Raw genomic sequence first — 21,842 nt, 5'->3', positions numbered from 1 at the left:
CTTACGTCCTTTTTGTATCTACGACTCTAAATCTGAATGTGTTTTAATGAATTCTTCTGTTGGAATGTTTTTGATTCAGATTCTAGGGTGAAACAGTCTCCTTGCCCAACAACAATGAAGCAAATACATCTAAGTGATCATGCTTGATTATTTTGGTTAATTTTGTGTAGCATATTTAATATCTACCAAAGCAAAGACAAAAATGAGGTGGTTTTTGTCTAGCAAAGCCCAGGGGTAGGTCACTAGGGCAGTCCACCAGTTGCCCCTCCTTGTTTCTTTCGTTAAAAATGTTAAAAGTTGACAGGAAATTTTTTGTAATAAAACATCAACACAAAAAAAATACAGCAGTGGACTGAATAAAACTAGTCTTTCTGTAGGTTGTGTACGTATAATCAAATGCCATTATACGTACACAACATATGTATAATAAACCTAGCTTAACCCATCTTTTCAATCACTGTTACAGGTGTATTAAAAAAACAAATAGAACGCTTAGCCTCACAGTTTTAAATAGAAGAAATATAAAGGTATCCTTTATCTGATATATCAAACTTTCTTGTGCAAAGATAAGTATTTTAGTTTTTTCTATGCTAATTGAAGAAAAACATCAACAAAAAGAAAAAAAATGGTATTGAAAACAGAATCAGAATGTTTTTAAAGATCTGTGATTGGTCAGAAAAATGCAATCAGGGAACCCTTATTTTTTAGGGTGAGATGGCTCAATATTTGAAAAAATATTGAGTCACAGCACAGCAGTGATGAGACGTCTTTTAAATTAGACAGAATCTTTACAAAAAGGAGAAGATGCAACAAAACAAAATGGACCCCAAAACACAGACTTAGGAAACACCAAATGGGGACTAGAAGAGGAGGATATTTTTATCCTGAACCAACCACAAACTGATCAGTCAAATAGTCAGATTGATTGACTTATGTATCTAGTAGGATGTGATCTATCATCAAGAGAAACAAACACTCTTTATGGCTTCCTACCTTTATATTAAGTAACTGTTCCATTAATCCAAACCCAGAGTTTGAGAAACAGGATGCATTTCAGAGTAAAGGTCAGTGTGGTGGAAAGACAAGGGTTATCTGAGGGCAGAGAGTGACAGGCTTCTGCTAGGCTGAGTTTAACATCCATTGCCACTCAAACCAGCCAGCAGTTCTGGGGCTCCTGCGGCTGTTGGATCACACTGAGGGCTAAATGTCAGCACAAAACAACAATTTATGAAAAGTCAGATGGGCACATAGGGACACAGCAGGATAAGGAGTGGGAGGCAGATAGACAAGGACAGACAGATGGAGTCACGAGGCGAAAAATTGAGGGGGATAAGTGGCAACAATGGATGACAGAAAAAACGGGAGTGAATATTTTTGTGTAGGCTCACAGCACAAGATGCCATCAAAGAACCAACAAGCAAGGCTAACAGGTGTTAGCAATATCTAACATACCAATGCATATTGGCTCAAAATGTCAAGGAATACCATAAAAGTAGTGGCTGTGTCACAAGTTTGAGACGTTATAATGAGGTTAAACCAGATTCCACTTGAGAAAAGTTCTATGCTGTGCCATTGTAGTGACTGACTCAGTTACCTGCAAAAGGCCATCACAATGTTGTTCTTAACTGTGAAAGGCAAGAAAAAATTGTGCCTGGCTTTTAAAATGTTTACAAAAAATATGTTTGTTGTACATTTGTACTCAGTTCTCCTGAGGAAATATTTTGTAAAACCCCACTTCAGATCAGATTAGTAACTTTTCAGTCAAAAAAAAAAAAATCAGTATCAGCCAAAGTTGGAATCAGCAGGTCAGGCTTTTAAAGATCTATGATTGACCAGAGAACTCCAATCAGTGCACCCCTAGTAATATTTGCTCATTCTACTTTGCAAAAATAACTTGGTGTAAGCCAGATTGGATAGAAAGCATATGAGAAGAATCATTTTTGAGACTGACAAAAGAAGAGCTACTGGTGACATGTTTTTCTCTAAACATCATTGGTTCTGAAACCTGAGTTGATTCTCACTGGTACTAATATTCATTGATAAACACATGACAGAGCAATCCCTGCTCCACTGATGATATAACGGCAGCCAGCGGACGATGGGACTGCGCTTCAGGGAGGTGGCATTTTCAGCACAACACAGGCAGATTTGGTATTTTGGTGACCCACCATGATTTTGACTTCAAGGAAGTGTGAAGAGATACACGACAGGGGTTGTGTCACTAACAATCAGGCATCAGGGAGCACTGACAGAGCTTCAGGGTTTTCCTCAGTGTATCATAAGCCTGGTGGGTCACCAGGCTTTACTTGCGCCCCCACCAATTAATTGTTTATTATAGGTATTTTTCTATACCAGCAGGTTAAAGGTTAAAGAATCACTTGAGTGAAAAGGTTGGAAGCACAATGGTGATGTAGTATAGTCAGTATATATAGGGAGGCTGAGGTCAGGTGTCTTTTATTCACCAGAACTCCATAACAATGCCTATTTTCACTGGTCTATAAGCTAAAAATTTCAGCTAATAAAGTGACAAGTCACAGATCAAGGATCAAAAAATGTTGAACACTTTAATTAGGATGAAACAACTGAAGTGCAAAAATGTATAATTATTTTAATTGTATTTTATACGTTTCCCTTTTTCAAGAGTCTGTAGTTTAGTTAGTGGTAATAATGTCTTCCAATAACATAATTACCTTGTCATATTTTAAAATTTTCTGTTAACTTTAATCATTTTTCAACTCAAAAAGGCCACTGGATGACTTTCTTAGTGCAAATTGTCTGGAAGAAAACCTGCAGCAGCTCACACATTTACAAAAGTATTTACAAATTGTTTGTATTGATATAAAAATTGCGGCCACTGGATATTGAATTCGACCGGATTTGGGCAAATTCCCAGTGAGTATGCCAGCCAGTTCTTATGGGACTAAATGGTTCCTATCTCTAGTCCAGCCATCAATCAGCTTCCAACTGACAACTACACTTAAAGGCAGCCTGTCACCACACTGGGAAGGCGAACCGCGACAGACGTACTCATTTATCAACTCCAACCAACTGCCTGGCCGTCTGACACTTTTTACTAAAACTCTTACGAGGCAGGCGGGGCGGCTGCGGACGCACAGGTAGTTTGGACAAACTGGCACTCATGACGTCCCACATACATCCAAATAAAGAGTGATGGCTTCATCCAGTCTGAGTCAGAGACACACTCAACAGCCAGTTTTATATTAGTAGCAATTAGCTTCAGTTGTCCAAGAGCTGTCCTTTGAAAGAAAACAGAAAAAAAAAATCACTTAGTGTGCAAAAAATACAGAAAGGAGAGCTGATCACAGGTGCAGCAGGAGAGGAAGAGGAGGATAAGACAGGCAGTCTTCAGTTGGATCTATTTATAGCTCGGCTACATCCCGTTTGCTGCCCGTCACAACATCCCCCACTCTCACTAAACATCTATTGTTTCCCTCGGTAGTCCCTGTTCCCGTTAGTCGCCGAAGCAACTGCCTCCTGTTGCTATGGCAACAGGCTCTTGGTAAGTGGGGGGGGGGGGTGTTCATGTGTTGGTGGGGAGTCAAGCTGAGGTGGGCTGGGGGATGGATATTGGCAACTAAAGCCAGTTGTGTCAACATGTAAGAGTATGAAGACAGTAGACGTGTTCAAGCCCATGTTCCCCCTGCCTGTTGCATCGGGCGCCATGGATGTGTTTGTGTAGAAGTTAAAACATGTTCTACAGATAATTAATCTGAATAGGATTTTTATTCAGCTGGGTTGCTCCATGGGTTGTAGTTATTGCTGAAGTTCCTCTGGGTCTTTGGGATATAAGGTCACACCTGTCACCACAGTAATGAAACTAGAACGCTTGCTAGAATCTAACCTAGTTTTTACTGTCATTCATTCATTCATTCATGATTATGGGTTCCCGGTTGTTTTTACTCCCTTGTTCTACTGACAAGCTTCCTGCCACTTTAAAATAACTGTTTACATGACGCTCCTACAGAAACACACCAATGCTTGTTGATGTACATAATTACAGAGCTAAAAGTGGATTCTTCGCTGTTTTTGACTTCGTCCCACTGTTGTTTTTGTCCTCTAACAAACACCAACTTCCAGACAGTTCCTTAGCAGCTTCTACTCCTTCCACAGTTTCCATTGGCCATATAATTGTGCAATTTAACATTTCAAATAAATTTGCTTTATGGAAAGTACGGCAATTTTAAAAGGACTTTTTTTTTTCAATAAAATTTTTGCCGCTAGGATGAGGTGGTTCTTCGGCCGCATTGAAATTGGTTTATTTTGAAAAACCACAATGGAAACACTTTTTTCGCGTCACAAGAGTCACATGATCAACAACCGGATGCTCCCAGTGGCGCAAACCCCAAAGAAGACGATGACAGGAAGTGGCTGGAGGATCATGGCGCTGCATGTTTTTTTAACGACGTATGTGAACAGACTCATCCACATTTGATTTTAACTGCGTTTCTTTTTTAATGTAAACACTGCAGTGCAACATTGTGTTTTTTCGACATTAGCTGAATACTGACAAAGTTTTGCGCACACTGGTCATGGAAATGCAGCTACTGTGTTTTGTTACCTCAGATTGTGGTCCTAATTAATCCTTATGGGCTTCTAATAAAACGATGGGCCAGTTAAAAAAACAAACCCCATATGCACTACATTCACTGGGAATTCAAAATCAGAATGCAAGAGCTATGGTCTACAAATACTGCAGATGGTAGAAGCAGTGGTTTGTCTCCTACGTGTCACCATACCACCTATTTTGTCATCTCCAATATCTGTTGCTGCTCCTACAGATAGGTTAGCTGATCCTTAGTCTCTATGGCAACCCCTTGCTCCTTGTTCTCTTTTCCCCAAAGCCACATCATGTCTCAGCCCATCACCGTCTGTAAAGAAAGCCTAGGCAGGAAAACTTAAAAACAACAACAACTTGGTGACCTTTAGTGACATTTTACATCCTTTTCATCCCCTTATATTGTGATCTTTCAAACTCGTTCATGTAAATGCTCCACAGTGAGGAAGCTAAGTAAAAAGCACCAAAGGGGCAAACTGTGATGCTGATAATGGCTTCTATAGAACCCAGGGACATTCACCAACAGTATGCATATTTAACCGTCCTACTGAAGCTTTCAGGGCAAGTTGTTCACAATGCCACCTGCTCATCTGCCTTGTCGGATCATCATTAGGGCTTCATGTCCTCTAAAGTAGCAAAGATAGGAGCTGTTTGACCTCATGCTGCCGCAGACGAGCCAAACAAATGAGGATGTTCTCAAACAAACTGTCTTCTCTAATCATAAGCTCAACAGAAGGTTGGAAAAGCTAACAATTATTGCTAGTAGAACACAAAATGGTTGCTTGCTCCTAACAAAACACTGTAATTGCCTTGTTTAAAAAAATAAAAATAAAAATCATGTCAAGAATATTGTGCTTTGGATGAGGCCAATGTGAAGATTTTGGGCCAAACAAAGCACATCAGCATAAGCCAACTGTTAACCTTACACACTTGTGTCCTGTACTGTGGATGTATTTTAGTTTTTGTTTGAGTTTCCAGACCAATAAAGAAATTCATGTTTAATGTAAAAACAGTATCTCAATCTACACCTAGATTACGAATCTTATCTTGATTCCAGAATTAGACCGCTCATGCTGGCAGCTGATGCTGTGATCCTATATCATCTCTGCTCCCTGGATATTGAGTTGTCTGCATGTAACGACAGTCATGAGACCATCATACAGTCTTCAATAAGAGGCCTCTTCAAATGTGTTGCAAGACTGACTGCTACTGGAGATCCTTCCAGCCCACAGCATCACCACCCATGACTACACTTTGAAGACAGTTGAATGAAATGACCTACAACAACAACTAATTTACCTTCAGCATAAATACAGTATTTATAAACTGAATCAGTCAATGATACTAGGTCAAAATTATTCCAAAAACAAACTGGACCTTTTCTGTATCTTTCATTTCAACCAGTTAGCCAGCGCCTCAGTTGAGAATACATGTGAGAACCCGACAATTAGAAATCTTCTGAAAGACGCTTTTGCCATTTCCTCCCTATCATTTTATTGTAGCAGTGGTACAGTATGTACCTATGTGTCCATGACTGCCAGACCTTTATGCTATCAAAACTGTCTAATATTATCGAATCAGAAGCTGGTTCTGCCTAAACTTTTCAGCCATCTGTTTGCCTGTCGGCCATTTCTCTTGTCTCAGATCCTGGACAGTCCTCTGCCTGTTGTCTGTTTACTGTCGTTTTCTTTTCTTATTTCATTTCTTTTGACATATTCCTTTCAGCATTCTCCCATTTTCATTCTTCCTCAAATTTAAGGTTTGAAACATTATCAGAAAAACATGTTATTTTTGAACCAATGCAGCTAATGTTTATATGGAAAAAAAGTTTCACATGAGGTGAGCAGCCAATTAGCTAACTGTAATGTGAAACAGTTAGCTAACTAACTGTTAGAGTGACATGAGGCACAACATGTCACTCGTGGCAGACTGAAACACAGTGAGTCTAATGTAAAACTGTGTCAAGACTGACAGAAATCCAACAAACATCAACATTATTACTTCACTGTGAAGACACCAAAGAATAAACTTGCCAGAGAACTAAAAGTTACACTCTATAGACCTACTTTTTTAGCTTAGGCATGCTGCATAAGCAAAGATACTGAACTGGAAAATGGGTCAACAATGGAAAAGTTTTAGAAGGGCACCACAGAGGATGTTCACATACAGCCTATAAGAATGAATATTTTTAAGATTCTGAGGATGAATTATTCAGTTATTTAGAAATGGCATTGTGTGATTTTCAGTGTGAACAGTCAGTATCTAATACTCCGTCACACCATAAGACACTGTAGAACACACGATCATCAGATCAGCAAAACTGCCAATGAATTTTTGGGCATATCCAAAATTTTCACCCCATGATCTCATGAGATCATTTATCTCAGATTGATGTTTACATGGTTTAATTACTGGGGGAAAATTACTGTACTCATTTCTAAATATTGTAATTTTACTGTTGATCTTTACTTTTTATTTAAACCGTATTGTGTATATATCTGTATATATATAAATAGATAAATATACACATCTCAAAGTTCGACAAGATTTCTGCTCACTGAACTCATAAAACTTCCTCCTTTAAATGTCAGCTTTAAAATTAATCAAATCTAAAGTGCTGCTGGCCCGAAGCCATCTCAGGACGAATCTTTGTAACGTGTTGTTTAGGAATCTTTAGAAAAAACAATTCCTGAATGACTCATGCTCTGCTCCTGGAGTTAGCTGTTGGCTCCTAAAATGGCGCCAACAAGTGAAAAAAACCCTGACATTTCCCCCAGAGCCGTCAAAAGACATTAGCTCACCACAGCTCTGGGTGGTGCCATACTGTACATATGCCCCTTCCAGGCTACAATCTAGTAGCTTGTTGTGAAGCTTCAGAAAAGAACACTATGTGGTAAAAATGAACCGCTGATACAGTGTATTTACGCCTGTCTGCCTCGTCCTCAAATAGCTTGGGTGACTCAGTTGTGTACTGTGTGCGCTTCTGAATGGGTATCTGTGTGTCTGTGCAGAGAAACAAGGACTACAAAATCAAACACTTGCAGTTTTTTTAAGAGCTAATACATATTTTTAGCTCTGTTTCATTAAAAAAAACAACCAATGCTTTGGAAGAGAATCTCCAGTAATAACAAATGTAAATTTGTAATTCAAATTAATGACACAAAACTTCAATAAATAATTGAACACCACAGTCTATGTTGACCAAGCACCATTTAGCTGCAGTATCATTAAGGTACAAACAATTTATAAATAATGCTAGAATACTGTGACACGCTAACTGTTAGCCTCTAAGGACACTGAAGTTAGTGTCTGCCTTGAAGTTTCCAATCAGTGTTAATCACAGTTTGTGAAAAATATGTAAATTTCACAATTAACAAAATAATAGTAAGCTGAGATGGTTCTAGTGGTATTAGCTTACGTTTGGTTGACTATCTCTTCAAAACGTTTAGTGATCCATCTCTGGCTTCTGTTGTGAAAACCATTTAGAATTTCTTGATAGTGATTTGTTGTTTAGTGTGTTTATATCTTTTCTATTCTTTTTACTAATATGTATGAAAAATCTCCAAGCTATTATTACTGTAATTATACAGAGAATAAGCAAGGTATACAATACTATGTGCTAGCACCTGTTACCTAACTTCTATATACTCTTTTTTTCAGCATGTCAAAGGAATATAGCTGAATGTTAGCAAACTGAAATAATTTAATACCATCTGATCTCTTGACAGAATATATCACTCTAGATATGATGAAATTGTGTTGGTCAATGTTAAGTCCTACACAATAAGTGCTACATGTTAACATCAGTCTTCTCTTGTTTGCCCATTAACAGTGCGGCAAGCAGGTGAGAAAGTAGACCAAGAAATTTAATTGAAACATTTTGGTTTTTGTGCTTTGGTAACTTTAAATAAAATGCTAAGCTTTATCCTCTCTTACCTTTCTTCCCTTGCTCTTATTCGACGCTCCTTTTTCCTCAGATTTATCTGAATCCCTTCCTCTCTAACCCTGCACAGTCTTTATTCTTGTTCCTTATCTTGCCCAACACACCCTATCCTTTCTGCAGGGCTTAAATACCACTTTTAGTTAAGCAGATGCACACTTAGACACTGACACAAGCTCTCATTAATGAGAAAGCCCAGCCAGCTGCACTGCTGTACACTTTCCCTTTTCTTAATCACACAAATATTTGTCAGGCAGACTATATTCATCAAATGTAAAACACCAAACTAAGGCACCTCTAGAGAAAAAAAATACAGCAAATAGGTAATCAAGGTTTTTGTAGCAATAAATATAGATTCAGGACTGTTTCATATTAATCATAGGACAAAAAATGGAAAGGGAAGGCTCTGTGCTGCTGTGGAAAGATTAGGAGGTATTGATCGAGGCAACTTAATAGCCAGGTTCAGGATGCCACTGATCTGATGGCAAGCCTGGTTCGGTTCTTATTACAGCCACCAAAGGGAGGCATAGACAGGAAGTGTTGAAAGGAAGGACAAGGAAATGAGTCCCCCCAGAACTCTGCACTTCTATAAATCACAGCAGCACACACATACAAAACACTTCTGCTGTCAGAAAGGACAAAAGCACCCAGTCACACCGACACACACGTACACACACACAAACCAGGACATTCAGAAATGTAAACAGGCTATGGTAAACCTCAGCTGACATGTCATGATATCAGCAGACCGATCATGTAGGACTGCATAGAAAATGTTCTTTGATATATCTCAAAAATAAAGAACCTCTAAGCAATGCTCAGGCAATATGACGGATCTAATGATACACATCAAAGTGATTATGAGACACAGAAAAAAAAAAAAATCCTGTTTTGTGCATCCTAACCTCCCAAACATACTCATGCCCCATAACATTGTCCATTTTAGTCAAGAACATGATACAGTGGACCGCCAGATTTTGTGGGGGTTAAAAGTTCTATGCTGCACCCGAATACCTAAAATCTGCAAATACCTGAAACCCTCTCTAAAATGTATTAGAACTGCCTATTTTAATCATTCAAACATCAAATGCACCTTAAAATGCGCTAATATGCACAGTGAAACCTGAAGCTAACATTTACAGACAACTGTATCTTTGTTCTTGGGGCACAACCAATAGGAGATAAGGAAAATGAATGGTACTCATGGATTGGCGGATTCACAAATGGCAGCATGTGAAGTAGTGTTGCACATATTGAAAGTACAGTATTTCAGCTTCCAAAGCCACATCTTCTTTCCAATATTTCTAATACGTTCCACAAAAAAATACCCATGAATATGTAATTAGTCTAAGAGCATCTAAGAGTGCACTAATAAATTCCCTAATTTTACTAAAATAATAAAGATTGGTGATTGAAAAGCTGCAATTGGTGCACCCATAAAATCAGCAATGGGACCATGAGAAGAGGAGAGTCCAGGGAAGACTTGGCTTTATATTGACCCTTAAGATTGACGTCTGTGCACATTACTGTATGTAAATATTCCACACATAAATGAAAGACATCTGTGATTTAACAAGGATAGTGTTGATTAAGGACAAAAAATACAGAATAAAGGCAAACAGAAGAACTCAAATAGGACTTACCTATAGTAGAGAGGCGGCCAGGTCAAGAGTTGTGACATGAAAAAAATGAAAATAAAAGCAAAAAAAAAGGCAATTAGAATTTTTTTATTGTATTTTCTAACAAAACAACAGTTTTTTCTGTGTTCAGTTGAGGTAAAGATGGAAAGAAACAAATGGGTACAGCAGGCAGGAATACCAGAATTAATTGAACAGAGAAGACAGACAACATTTAATTCCTGGATGGAAAGTAAAGGGGAACATAATTATTGTGTTAGTATCCATCTTGACTGGAGAAGAAAAAAAAAATGAAGAGATTCAGAGTTGGTGCCGATATCTACCGATGGGTCTAAAGAGAAAGATTTTGTGATCGGTTAGAGGCTGCACACCCATCAACAGGAAAAGAGTTAATTATGGGAGAATCGCAACAGTGCATCTTTGGAAAAATAGGTTAGCATCAAGGCAATTCGGAGTCTCAATTGGTCAACATTTGAGTTAGTCACCCCAAAAACAGTCCAAACCACACATGCTAGTGAAGGTTTTTAGAGGTGATCATACAAGGAACGGCACAAGCGGCTGCAATTCCTACGATAATCCCTTGATTAGTAAAAGGCACACAAGCAATCAATCCAGCCCAATACCAGAACTATTCAAGCTGGTTGGAAGCACCATGCATGGCAACCAGTCGCTTCTATCTATAAGTTGACTTCGGTACCTCTACTAGGGCTGACTACAACCAACCTTCCACGATGGGGACAACTGGAGGAACCACAGCTGTGTCTTCCACTGGATCAGCAAAGCTGGGAAAGAAAGGCTTTGCAGCAGGATTGAGGCCAGATCCTGGTACTCCAGCGGGACCCACTGAAGGAGGAGATGAGGGTGAAGCGACAGGGGATGCCTGTGGGGAGAGCTTTGCCTCTGGGGAGGTGGGACTCCTGACAGATGAGGTCGAAGAGGAAGGAGGTGACTTTCTGGATTGCTTCTGGGCAGAATTCCCATCTTTGTGCTTGGACTGGAATTCTTGTGCAGTGGTTTTGGGTGAGCGGAGAGGTGCTGGACTTGGTGTGTTGAAGGACAGGCCCAGGGGTAAAGGATGGCCTGCGGTGCTTGTGTCGCTGAAGACAAATAAATCGCTGTTGCTGCTCAGTTGGGAGTTGTTTAGCATCCATGAAGCATCAGAGGGTGATAGGGGAGGGGCTGAAGCCAACGCGTCACCTTTAGGTGAAACGGCCTGGCTTGTCTGTGAAGCAGAGCTGAAGGCTGAGGTGTCTCCATCTGAAACAGCTTGCATGGAAGACTCTTGAAAGGAACTTGAGATATCAAACATCCCGCTGTCTACCAAGTCAGCTACAGCTGCTGTGTTCTCTGAAGAGAAAGGAGGATAAATGGTTTGATTGCTTTGACCCAAACCGGCATTTTCGGTGTCCATCAGGACATCCACCGCCTCAGGGAAGGAGCCGGGGATTGTTTTGTTGGTGGAAGACGGCATGGTGAATGGAGTTGCTGTAGCATTCAGCTCACTGTTGAGGGCTAGAGGACTGATGGCTGCAGCCGTTTTAGAGAACAAATCCTGAGGCAAAGGAGAAGGGTCTTCCTCTGGGTAAAACTCTTTCTTCCAGGTGTGTTGGCTAGTGTCCATGTCTGCAAAAGAGCTCTCCATTGTTTCATTCATTGAACTCTCAAGATCCACCAATGCTTCCACTTTCACTTCTGAGGGAGTCACTGAAGAGGGAACAAATGGCTCTGCTGTCACTGCCCATTCCTCTGGAAGCTTCTTCCTGTTTTTACTCTTCTTGCCACGGCCTCCGCTCTTCCCAAGTTGTTCTTCCCAGCCGCATTCTCCTCTGTCCCTTCTTGGGCCAATCCTGTGATAAAACTCTTCAGTCGGAGGGGTGTTTTCTCCCGTTTCCTGTGTCTCCGCCTGACCCCTGCTCTCAACGTGTTCGTAGGATCCCTCGTCTTTCTGTCGCCTTTTCTTCTTCTTCTTCTGTTTTCTGTCAGATCCGTCCGTGTCCCTTTCATCGCCCCCAGCGTAGGCGGTGCTCTCACGGCCAGGCCAGCTTTCGGGCGTATCTTCTGGGCTGGCTGCAAGCTGTTCGGCTTGATCGGAAAACTTCACAGAAACGCTTGGAGCAAGAGGTGCATCTGTTGATGGGGAGCCAATCTGGTCTTGCCAAGAGTCGTCTAAGGAACCTTGTTGTGGGTGAAGAGGGGAAAATTTAAGGTTGAGGATATGGATTTCGACAACAGCACTAGTTCCCTAGGTCTACCTCAGAAAACATAAGCAAACAATTCAGAACATATCATAGAAAAGGAAAATGGTAAGCAATGTCAGGAATGAATATTTAAGGAACACACACTTTCTAAGAATAAACATAATAGTCACTTCTATTGAAAAAATATGTTTAGGGAGGTGAAACATTGAACCAAGAAGCAAAAAATGCTCAGACTGGGTTTCTTTGAATTGTCGTCTCCTGATGATTGAGAATTTACACCAGTGTGTAATAGATTGGCATTGCAGGGTTGAATTTCTGTATTTGAGGTTGAATGCAAAAGTGAATGATGCAAAATTAGTGAGGATTGTCAAAAGTCTATGAAAACTATTTGCCCAAACTACAAGTAATAATTAGCTGTAAGTTCAGTCTAAAGATTGTCTTTCTGGACATTTCCCCCATTTGGATTCTGAATTGGAATGCGCTAACCGTCCCACATAAAGAAGGTCATTCCAGGCGACTCTGCTAAAACTACATAGCTTTTTTAAGGTAATGGCATAATTATGATGGATGACAGTAAAAAATATCTCCTTAAAAGTTACAAGATAAGGAAGGCAGCAAGTAAATGAGCAGCAACACAACCGAAGAAGAGATTGCTCACTGAAGCGGGTTTGCTCTTCCTACTTTGGCCCAGTTTCTCTTGGATCTCTCTTTATACCCACACATGGATGGGGAAGAAGAGTTAAAGTAGAGCAGATGTCAGGGTCCATACCGCACAGTGGCTCTCTGGAGGGCCATATTTCATGCTAACAAGGCAATGACAGAACTGTGCTCTCTATAGTGTGCCTGCTAAAGTTGGAGGAGGCAGAAGAAGCACATCAGTCAAATGGGCCAGACTCAGGCTGGGATGTGTGAACTCCAGTCAGCATTTTATGAACACTAACTACTGCATGTGCACCGCTAAACTCAACTGATTAACTGGGGTCAAAAGTATAGGCTAGGTTAGGTGAGTTGAGTTAGGCCTCCTGATGTGTGTTCAGTGGAGTGTGAGCCATGCTAGTCAGAGAGCAGTCAGCAGCAGTCAAAGCAGGAAGTGTGTTTCACCTGATCTTACTCACATCTACAGCTGGGAGTCTGCAGTATGAGAGACTGGGAGTATGCAAACTGTTTGAGGTGTGTGAATTAAACACCTACTCAGCACTTCAGTTTCCAACCCAAAGCGTCTGGATGATTGTACAACTACAATCACATTATTGAAGGTTTTTGTGTATTAAAAAGCCTCCCTTGGATTCAGTTTGGTACCTGCTTTCTAAAAGTGTTTTGGAAAGATTGTTTTTTGTACAAAAAAAAAAAGAAGAAAAAACAGAACAGCAGATCCCTTGGAGTTGACAGGGTTAGGGGCCACAGCCACTCTGTAATAGCTACAATCTCTGAATACTTGAGATCGCTCTAAAAACATTTATATCTGCCTATTATAATAGTTAATACACCAAATATACCTCAATATACTTTAGTGAAAACTGTCTTAACTCTACTTCAGAAGCCAACATCTCCAGTCTTCCTTATTTAAACTCTTGAGGTAGAGCCAATCAGGTCTGAGGAAAATGAACGATGCGCCTGGATTTTGTTGCTTTACAAAAGCAATCAAATAGCGTGACAAGCAGCATTGTGCTAAGATATTTTAGCTTCTCAAGCTGCATTTTCTGTCAAATATTTTAGATATCCTTTACAAACAAATCCGTGAATGGTTGGGTTTTTCTGTGAATAGTTTGGAATTCTGTGTGAAAACTGTGGTTAAGTTCTTATACTCTTTCTTGAGCATCAGGAGTTTTAGCACCAACTCATTCGACTGTTTTTTTCCTAAAGAAATGATGTTCCGTTCTCAGTGAAGATTGGGCAAAAGGTTTTCATCCAAACATTTTCAGGCCGGAGTGGATGTGTGAGTGAGAGGACAGTGAAGCGTGATCTGTGGACACTCACAGCTCAGTGACTGGAAGCCAGCGCATGACAGCACTCACATTACATGTCAGCATCAGATGAGCATTGACCTTCATCCCATCAGAGTGGGAGGATGTGAGACAGGAAGTAGTGGACTGAAGGACAGCTAATTGTTACGGCTGTGAGGAGGGGCGACCGTGTACAGTCTGAACTGATTTCACATACCTAATTCTGCAGCTTCTGCAGATTCAGCACATAAAAAACACATGGTCCTAAACATTAAAAGCCATACCATGTATATATCATTAGAATTTAGCTGCTCATTTATGATCTTTGCTTTATCAAAACACCTCAACAGTAGTGAAAATCATTTTGGTATCATCGATACCAAAACTCTTGGTATCGATGATACGTTTTTAGACAAACTGATGGGAGAGAGAGGATGCAATTGACAGAAGGAAAATACATCAGCACACCACATAGACAGCCCTGCTCATAAAAGATAATCAGTAAGATGTTTAATTAAATAAATATTTCGCCTTTGCTTTTTTTGAAGCATTCGTCTTTCAGTAAAACCTAACAGTGTTGTGACTAATCCAGCTGTTATGAGCTCAGCATTGTGGCTCCACCATTTGAAAAAAAAAAAGAAGTTTTTTTTTTAGATTTTGACAGATAACACACGGGTAACACAAGCCAATAAAGATGAGACTTAAATGAACCAAGTATCCAAGTAAGTATTGTTACCATATACTTACTATCTAGCTGAAAAAAAGCTTAAATACAGAAATAATCCACTACGGAAACAATTTTATTGCCAGAGTTAGGAAATAAACTTAGTAGAATTATCTAATGTCCTTCTGGCAAAATGAAAATATGTTACTCTGTCCTCTCTCATTTAAATAAGAGCATATTTTAGTTTTAATGAGATATTAATCTCACTAAAACCAGAAACATTTCTTGTTTTCTTTAGTGCTCCTTAGTGCCCCCTGACAGTTAAACGTTTCCATAGAATACAAAAAACTAAATAGCTCCTTGATTCCACTGCTTGCAGAACCATCTTAATGATCTAAATTACTTTATTAGTCTCTAAACCTGTTGTGAGAAAATTCTTTAACACATTCAGTGCATATAAAACTCAGCAAAACAGAATCAACAATTAAACCTTCAACAAAGATGTAAAGTATTATTCACCTAAAAGTTTACAAAACAGTCAAGTACATTAGTGCTATAAAATTTATCAGGAAATAATTATTTAGAGGAAGCTCAGTGAGGTAAACATTTTCAAAGTTAGGAAAAACGCTACATGAAAAATGGCTAATAGCACATGAGTGGATTAACAGAAGTGTGCCCATCACTGCATCTACTGTTATTAGATCATGTATAAAAAAACATCAACTAGAACTAGAAATCCTAAATACCTCAAACTCAGATTGGATGTTGAGTGTCTATAAACAGCAGTTTTCAAGCACAAACACTTTAAATTTGATTTAGGTCTCAACACTTGACATAATATGACTACGCTTTCATCTAAACCTCTCAATTGCAGATGGTTGCATGTGAAGACTCTCAGTGCTCAGAGTGGGAATGACATCTTTAAGTTTTACCTGCTGAAACATCCAGGGGGCTCCCAGGGGCCTGGGGTTCTGGCAGCATGGCGCTGTGATCTTTTGGGACTTCTGACCCAGCTTGGGGAGTAGGATACTGTGACTCTGATATACTCGGGGGCTTCTGTGGTTGCAGAGGTGCGGCTCCCACCTCCACATTCATTCCAATCCCTCCTGGCTGAGAGAAGCCTAAAAAAACATCAAAACAGAGTGATGGCGTTAATGTTAAGACTTTTTGTCTTAACCCTGTGCATGGAGATAGAGAAGTATTAACAGTGAATCACTCTGTCGTTCCTAATGTGTGATCAGAATTGATGCTCGTCTCATTTATTGAAATACATCTGTGTTACTTTTTAAGAGCGTAGTGGGTGGCAGTATTTCCTGCCCATGAAGATTTATTTCTGATTTTGCTTTTATTTCACATTTAAATGTTTTAGATAAGGGCAGAGCAAAATGAACACTGGCTGATTTTCATACGTTTGCGGAAGTAGATAAGATCGGTTTATCATGCAATTATCAGCTGATCGCCCAAAATGAAGGAAATCAGGGCTGATCTACCCATGCACTGCCAGTTTAGATGATTAAATACAATTAAATCGGAACAAAAGAACCTGAGATATGAGGAAATAAAACTCAGTTAAAATGAAAAAAACTAAAAGAATTCAAAAAAGATAGTTTTTAGCGCATCACATGCTAAAATAAAATGTAAATGTTCAGTTTTTGTCGCCATCATTCGTCACTCCCCATGTATCAAGCCCATCACCCATGACAGGGTTAGATGCAAAAAAGCTAGCTAGCTAGCAGTGGTATATTAGCAGCTAGTAAGCGATATCCTCAACTGCCTTGAGTCACAGAATGCAACTAAGATAATAAAGATTTCTGAGCGCAAATCAAAAATTAGCCTGACAGAAAAGAGCCGTGTCATCATCCATGATGGGGTGAGACATAAAACAGCTAGTTAGCTGGTAAGGGTATATTAGCAGCTACTTAACAGTTCTTCGTTAACGAGCACTTGAGTCACAGAATGTAATTAAGATCTCTGAATGAGACTCAAATTTTTGCTTTACAGAAAAGTGCCACAAGAAAAAAAAAACCTATACGAGAATAAATAATCCCTTGACGGTAAAAATTTAAGACATGGCTTTAATTTTAGCAACATAAATTTAAGATGTTTTTAAGGATTTGCAGCCATCCTGATATCAATAATGTGGACTAACTGTCCTTAAGGCACATGACTGAAGTCTAAATGTAGTGACTTAATGACACAGAGAGCTGTGAGGCTAAAATGGTAAAGATGGGAAAACTTTACTAGAAAGTGTGTTAATCACAGTCAATATTGTCATTGCAATTAACTCTTTCCTGCTGTTGTGCAAGCCTAGTATGCTGTGTAAAAGTGAACATGTGTGTCCAAGGTTACGGCAGTGATTCCGACGTGTCTCATTAAAGACGGTGCTCAGTGTGTGTGCGTAGGCGTGGGGGGGTGGGCGTGCAGGTGTGGGCGTGTGAATGTGTCCATCTCTCTGCAGAACCACAGCCTGACAGTTTTGCTTCTCCATGTGCCTAACAAGCTAACCTTTCATCCAACAGCCACAACACTGAACTGAAACACTGCTAAAGAGTCTTTTGATTTTCATATGATTTTTCTTTTCCAAAGTGTGGAATGCTAAGAGAAACGGCAAAACACTAAAAACGGACTTGAAAGATAAGTTTCCAATGCTTTCTGGAGAGATGCGGCCAAAGTAGAGCTATTTGGATATAACCAAACAGAACAATGATTTTAAATGCAACAAAGTAAATCACAATGCCCAAGGTGTTGCAATATGTCAAAAAGCCAAATGTTTAACTCTAACAAAGATACAATAACACCACTACAGCGAGTTCAGGTTGAACTGAATTACAGCTAGTCTCATTAGTCTTCCAGAAGTGGCAGCTGTATAAATGAGAATGCAGAGGGTGTTGTGTGACAGCTTGAAGAATGTTTGGGGCTATACCTGGGAAAGGACCCAGCATGCCAGAATCCATCATTTGGACAGAGCTGGAGTGAGAGGCCAGGGAATCAGAATGAGCTGCCATGGAGGCTGGCAAGATGGAGAGACAGAACAAGGAAGGAGAAAGAGGCGCTGTTAGACATGTGGATGTTAATAATTTAGTACCAAAGGAATCGCAGAAAACAAATCAAGGCAACAACTTGTCTCCTGTTGTTGACAAGTTCCGTAATAAAGAATCAGTTCTTTATTACAGAACAATCATGAACATTGTTCAGACATCCTAACAATCCACATGTTGATTGATCTAAAATAAGAAGTTTTCAGCTTTGCAGTACTTAAGTTTGAGTGATAATCTGAACAGACCAAAAGGTAAACCAATGCTAGCAACAGCATATGTTGACTGTAGAAGTACTCATCAACAAAGCCTCAAAATGATTTGGTTTTTAAATTTTAGTAGAATGCTTAAAAATGAACTCAGGGAATCATAAAAATGTACAATAGAGAATTGTATTTACTGTATATTTACATCTGATGTTTTTGTAGGCAGACGCTTCAAAAAGTGGCGATAAAGAAAAAGATGCAAGTTTGCAGATTGCAAGGTCCTTATTGATCAATTTAATAGTTTTTCAATTTTCAATCAGTCTGTCATTGACACTGGAAGAGAAAATGTTTCTAACTTGTTGGAAAAGCTGAAATACACACCGTTTACAGATACCAAAGCTAACCGTGCTAACAGTGCTAATTGCGAAAACTTTCTGCATGTGCCTGGTAGTTTTCTCACTATTCGACTTTGGTGACCTCCAATAGGTCCTTTGGGGTTGGAAGGCCTCCTTGCCATCACCCTAATCTTTAGCTCCCTCTGCAGATTCTCTTTCAGATTCAAACTGGGCCACTCCAAAACATTAACACCCTACCTGGCCCAAACAAAAGCTGCCACCTGGATTTAACAAAGCACATAGGTACACATCTCACTGCATGGGAGATTGTCTTTCAGCTAGCAACAAGTCATTTCACTCCAGCTGATGCAGTTAGTAGCTTCTTATTTCTTGTACATAAGCCCCAAAAGTATTCATATCCTTGGCAGGTCTAGATTTCAAGTCATTTTAATTACCAACGTGTTTCATGTACGTGAAACTGCAATTAGTACAAGCCCTCGCCCAAAAACAAGCGGTCCACTGGATCGTCTCAGCATCCATGCTGAAAAAAAAAAATCTTGTGGTCATATGAAAGATGTTTGTAGAGAAAATATCAAAGAAGAAACATAAACTAATTTAATGAGTTTGAGAACTAACCAACACATTATTAAAAACTGAAATGGGAAGTGGGGAACCATTGTCTTTAAGGAAGAATTGTTGTCAGAATAAAAATTCTGAACGATCGTAATTGGCGGCCACTGAAACGCTTGCTAAATCCCATCAAAGAAAAACATGAAGGAAACTCAATTTACAAGTCAGCATAAATACTGGGCTCTGGAGCGAAGGCAGATGGTCATATGATCTGATGATTTACACTCTTCCAGAGATTTATTGGGCTCATGGTGATGGAGTGGATCAGGGAGCATTAGACATTTTCACACATGGATTGGCCTCCACAAAATTCAGAATCTTCAGGATGAGCTGGAGACGGCATCAGAAGTGGTCACACTCTCCCATAATCAATACGTCAAGAAACATGAATGCAAAACTGGATGGAAATAAATCTTGTAATTATGCAGAAGCTCACCAAAAACAATATGAATGTGTGCCATCCCCAAAGACGACCCAATGGACCTCTTGTTTTTGGGCAAGGGAGAGTGCTACTCCCAGTTTCACTTAAGAGAAACATGTTGGTAATTAAAATGACTTTAAATCTAAACTTGCCAAGGAGCTTAAATATATCTAGAGAAGTTAGAGCAAAAGGCAGTTCCAGTTGTTTACAGGTTCTAGTACAAGGTCTGAACCAAAGGAACTCTTGTGTCTGGCATGAGTCAGACACAAGACGTATCAAACATTTTTTTTACTTTTTACTATTCATAAAGTTTTAGCTCATTTTAATGAGATACCCGAGGGAACAGCAGAGTAACCAGAGTTATACTCAGTGTAACCCTGGCAATGATGTGGGAACTAAAAAAGTTAGTTACCAGGTAGTTAACTAACTACACTTGGTGAGCTACTATCTGCTAAGCAGCTACCTGAACACTCATGACGCAGCTCACATGGACTTGTAGACTTGTGCTACTCTACAAAAAGTATTTCAAAACAATTTACAACTGTACTATGTAAATATGTGGTGGAATGTTTCCTAAAAGTTATCATCATAGCAGGTTTCCTGAGACTCAAAACTAGCCAATCTGCAGCTATACCTGAAATACAGCAGCCATGGATCATGGAAAATTGCAAAACAGGGGAAACATTTTCAGAATTTTGGTTACTTCCATTGAAGCAATCGAGGAAATCAATCAATCACAGGTCACAGCATTCCAACACTTACCACTTATTTTTTATTGTCCTTACTTTTCGATTTTTACAACTGAGTATTCCTGACATTCCTACCTGGTAGGTCTAAACCTGAGGCCTGCTGCGGGTCAAGCAAATGCGAATGCGCCGCTCCCTGAGGCTCCAGGAGCCGAACTACCCGCCCCCAGAGGTCACCTCACAAGCTGCAGCTTCCGCAACATTTACCAAACAACCATGATCACGTCCTGCCATGATCACGTCCTGCCATGATCACGTCCTGACATGCAACGACACATTACTATGCACAAACACTCAAACTCATTTTCTTAAAATAAAAACCAAAAAACACCATAAAACCTTGTCCAGTATCAATCGCTCCAACAGACACGTGAACCTGTGTGCTCACCTGTCCGGTCTCCTCATGAAGCAGACATGTAAGTCCCAGACAAGCCACCATCCAGCTGCAGAGCGCTGCTCACAGCCTCAGTCTCTGGCTGTCTGCACTGCAGCCTCAGCTGGCTTTGAGCTACTAACACTGTGAACCCTCACACACACACACACGCCCACACACACACACATCGGCATGCCATCACAGTTGGGGAGTCTGGCTTTGGAGTGGTGACGTTTCACTGTCTGTCTGGTTCAGGTCCCGGGCCCCCCGGCAGCCACCCAGCCCCTCCTCTTGCCCCCCGTCTGCTGCTGTCGCCACCCTTCAGTTCCTGTCCGAGAGGTCCGGCCTGAACCGATGGGGCCGCGGTCAAGATCAGGAGTCGGAGTGTGAGACAACAGTACAACTGGAAGTGGGGAGGGAAAGACAGCAGGACATTACTTGTCATTGATCAGGAGTGACAACCAGGAGAACCTGATGAAGGGAAAGGAGGACGGATAGAGAATAGGAGGGAGGTGAAGTCGAGGAGGAGAGAAGACGCAGAGGGAGGCACCAATGGCAACCCCCACCACCCCTCACCTCCCCAGCCTCTAGCAGCGAACACACAGGGTGACAGTGAGGCGAACAGACAGGATGCTACCCACAGTCACAAACGCTTGCATGTATACAACACGCAGGGGCCTCGGTACGTTCCGCTGGCGGTCTCGATAGAACGCACAAGCCCATCTATCAGAAGAACCTCGGACCGATTCCAGAATGAATCCCACGGTCAGAGTTTCTGGGTATCCAACGTCATGAAATCAGGATTCAGAAGGTCAAATACGAAAGGACAGGCGACGCACGGCGGAGAGGTGGAACCCAAACAAACAAACTTGCTCTTTGTTGAAAATCGGTGAAGCTCAAAAGGTTACAGCAAAACAGGCGGAAGCATCTCTCCCCTCCTCCTCTGGCGCCCTGCTGAGCGGAGATGCTGTCCAAGGTGCTGAGATCAGGCCGAGCAGTTTCACTGAGGTTGGTCAGGGGCACTGGCACGAAAAACAGCTAATACGGCCTGGCTGTTTGCATGTTTACCCCAAACTGAACCCTGTGGGCTGTCTCAGATCGCGTCCCAAAGACAAATGTCTTTTTAGCAGCTGGGGAG

General features: G+C 40.6%; 1 protein-coding gene across 10 annotated transcripts in view; it reads right to left on the bottom strand.

The window, feature by feature from the left end:
• The window catches only part of LOC114136733 (microtubule-associated protein 4), a 102,740-nt gene that overhangs the window by 32,711 nt on the left and 48,187 nt on the right, over window positions 1–21,842 (bottom strand). For 7 of the 10 annotated variants that reach the window (XM_028004956.1, XM_028004947.1, XM_028004949.1 and 4 more), the window contains 3 exons: window positions 17,882–17,968; window positions 15,891–16,079; window positions 10,877–12,328 (listed from right to left, as the gene is read on the bottom strand). In XM_028004956.1, coding sequence (XP_027860757.1) covers window positions 10,877–12,328; window positions 15,891–16,079; window positions 17,882–17,968 — 1,728 coding nt within the window. Of the gene's footprint in view, window positions 1–10,876; window positions 12,329–15,890; window positions 16,080–17,881; window positions 17,969–20,719; window positions 20,742–21,842 lie in introns of those variants that run through there. The other 3 variants (XM_028004951.1, XM_028004954.1, XM_028004957.1) reach the window with 2 other exon arrangements.

The sequence above is a fragment of the Xiphophorus couchianus genome, chromosome 21 (genome assembly GCF_001444195.1).
Source record: "Xiphophorus couchianus chromosome 21, X_couchianus-1.0, whole genome shotgun sequence".
NCBI lineage: Eukaryota > Metazoa > Chordata > Actinopteri > Cyprinodontiformes > Poeciliidae > Xiphophorus > Xiphophorus couchianus.
The sequence above is the reverse complement of the archived record's forward strand: the minus strand, read 5'-3'. Positions and strand labels throughout refer to the sequence as shown.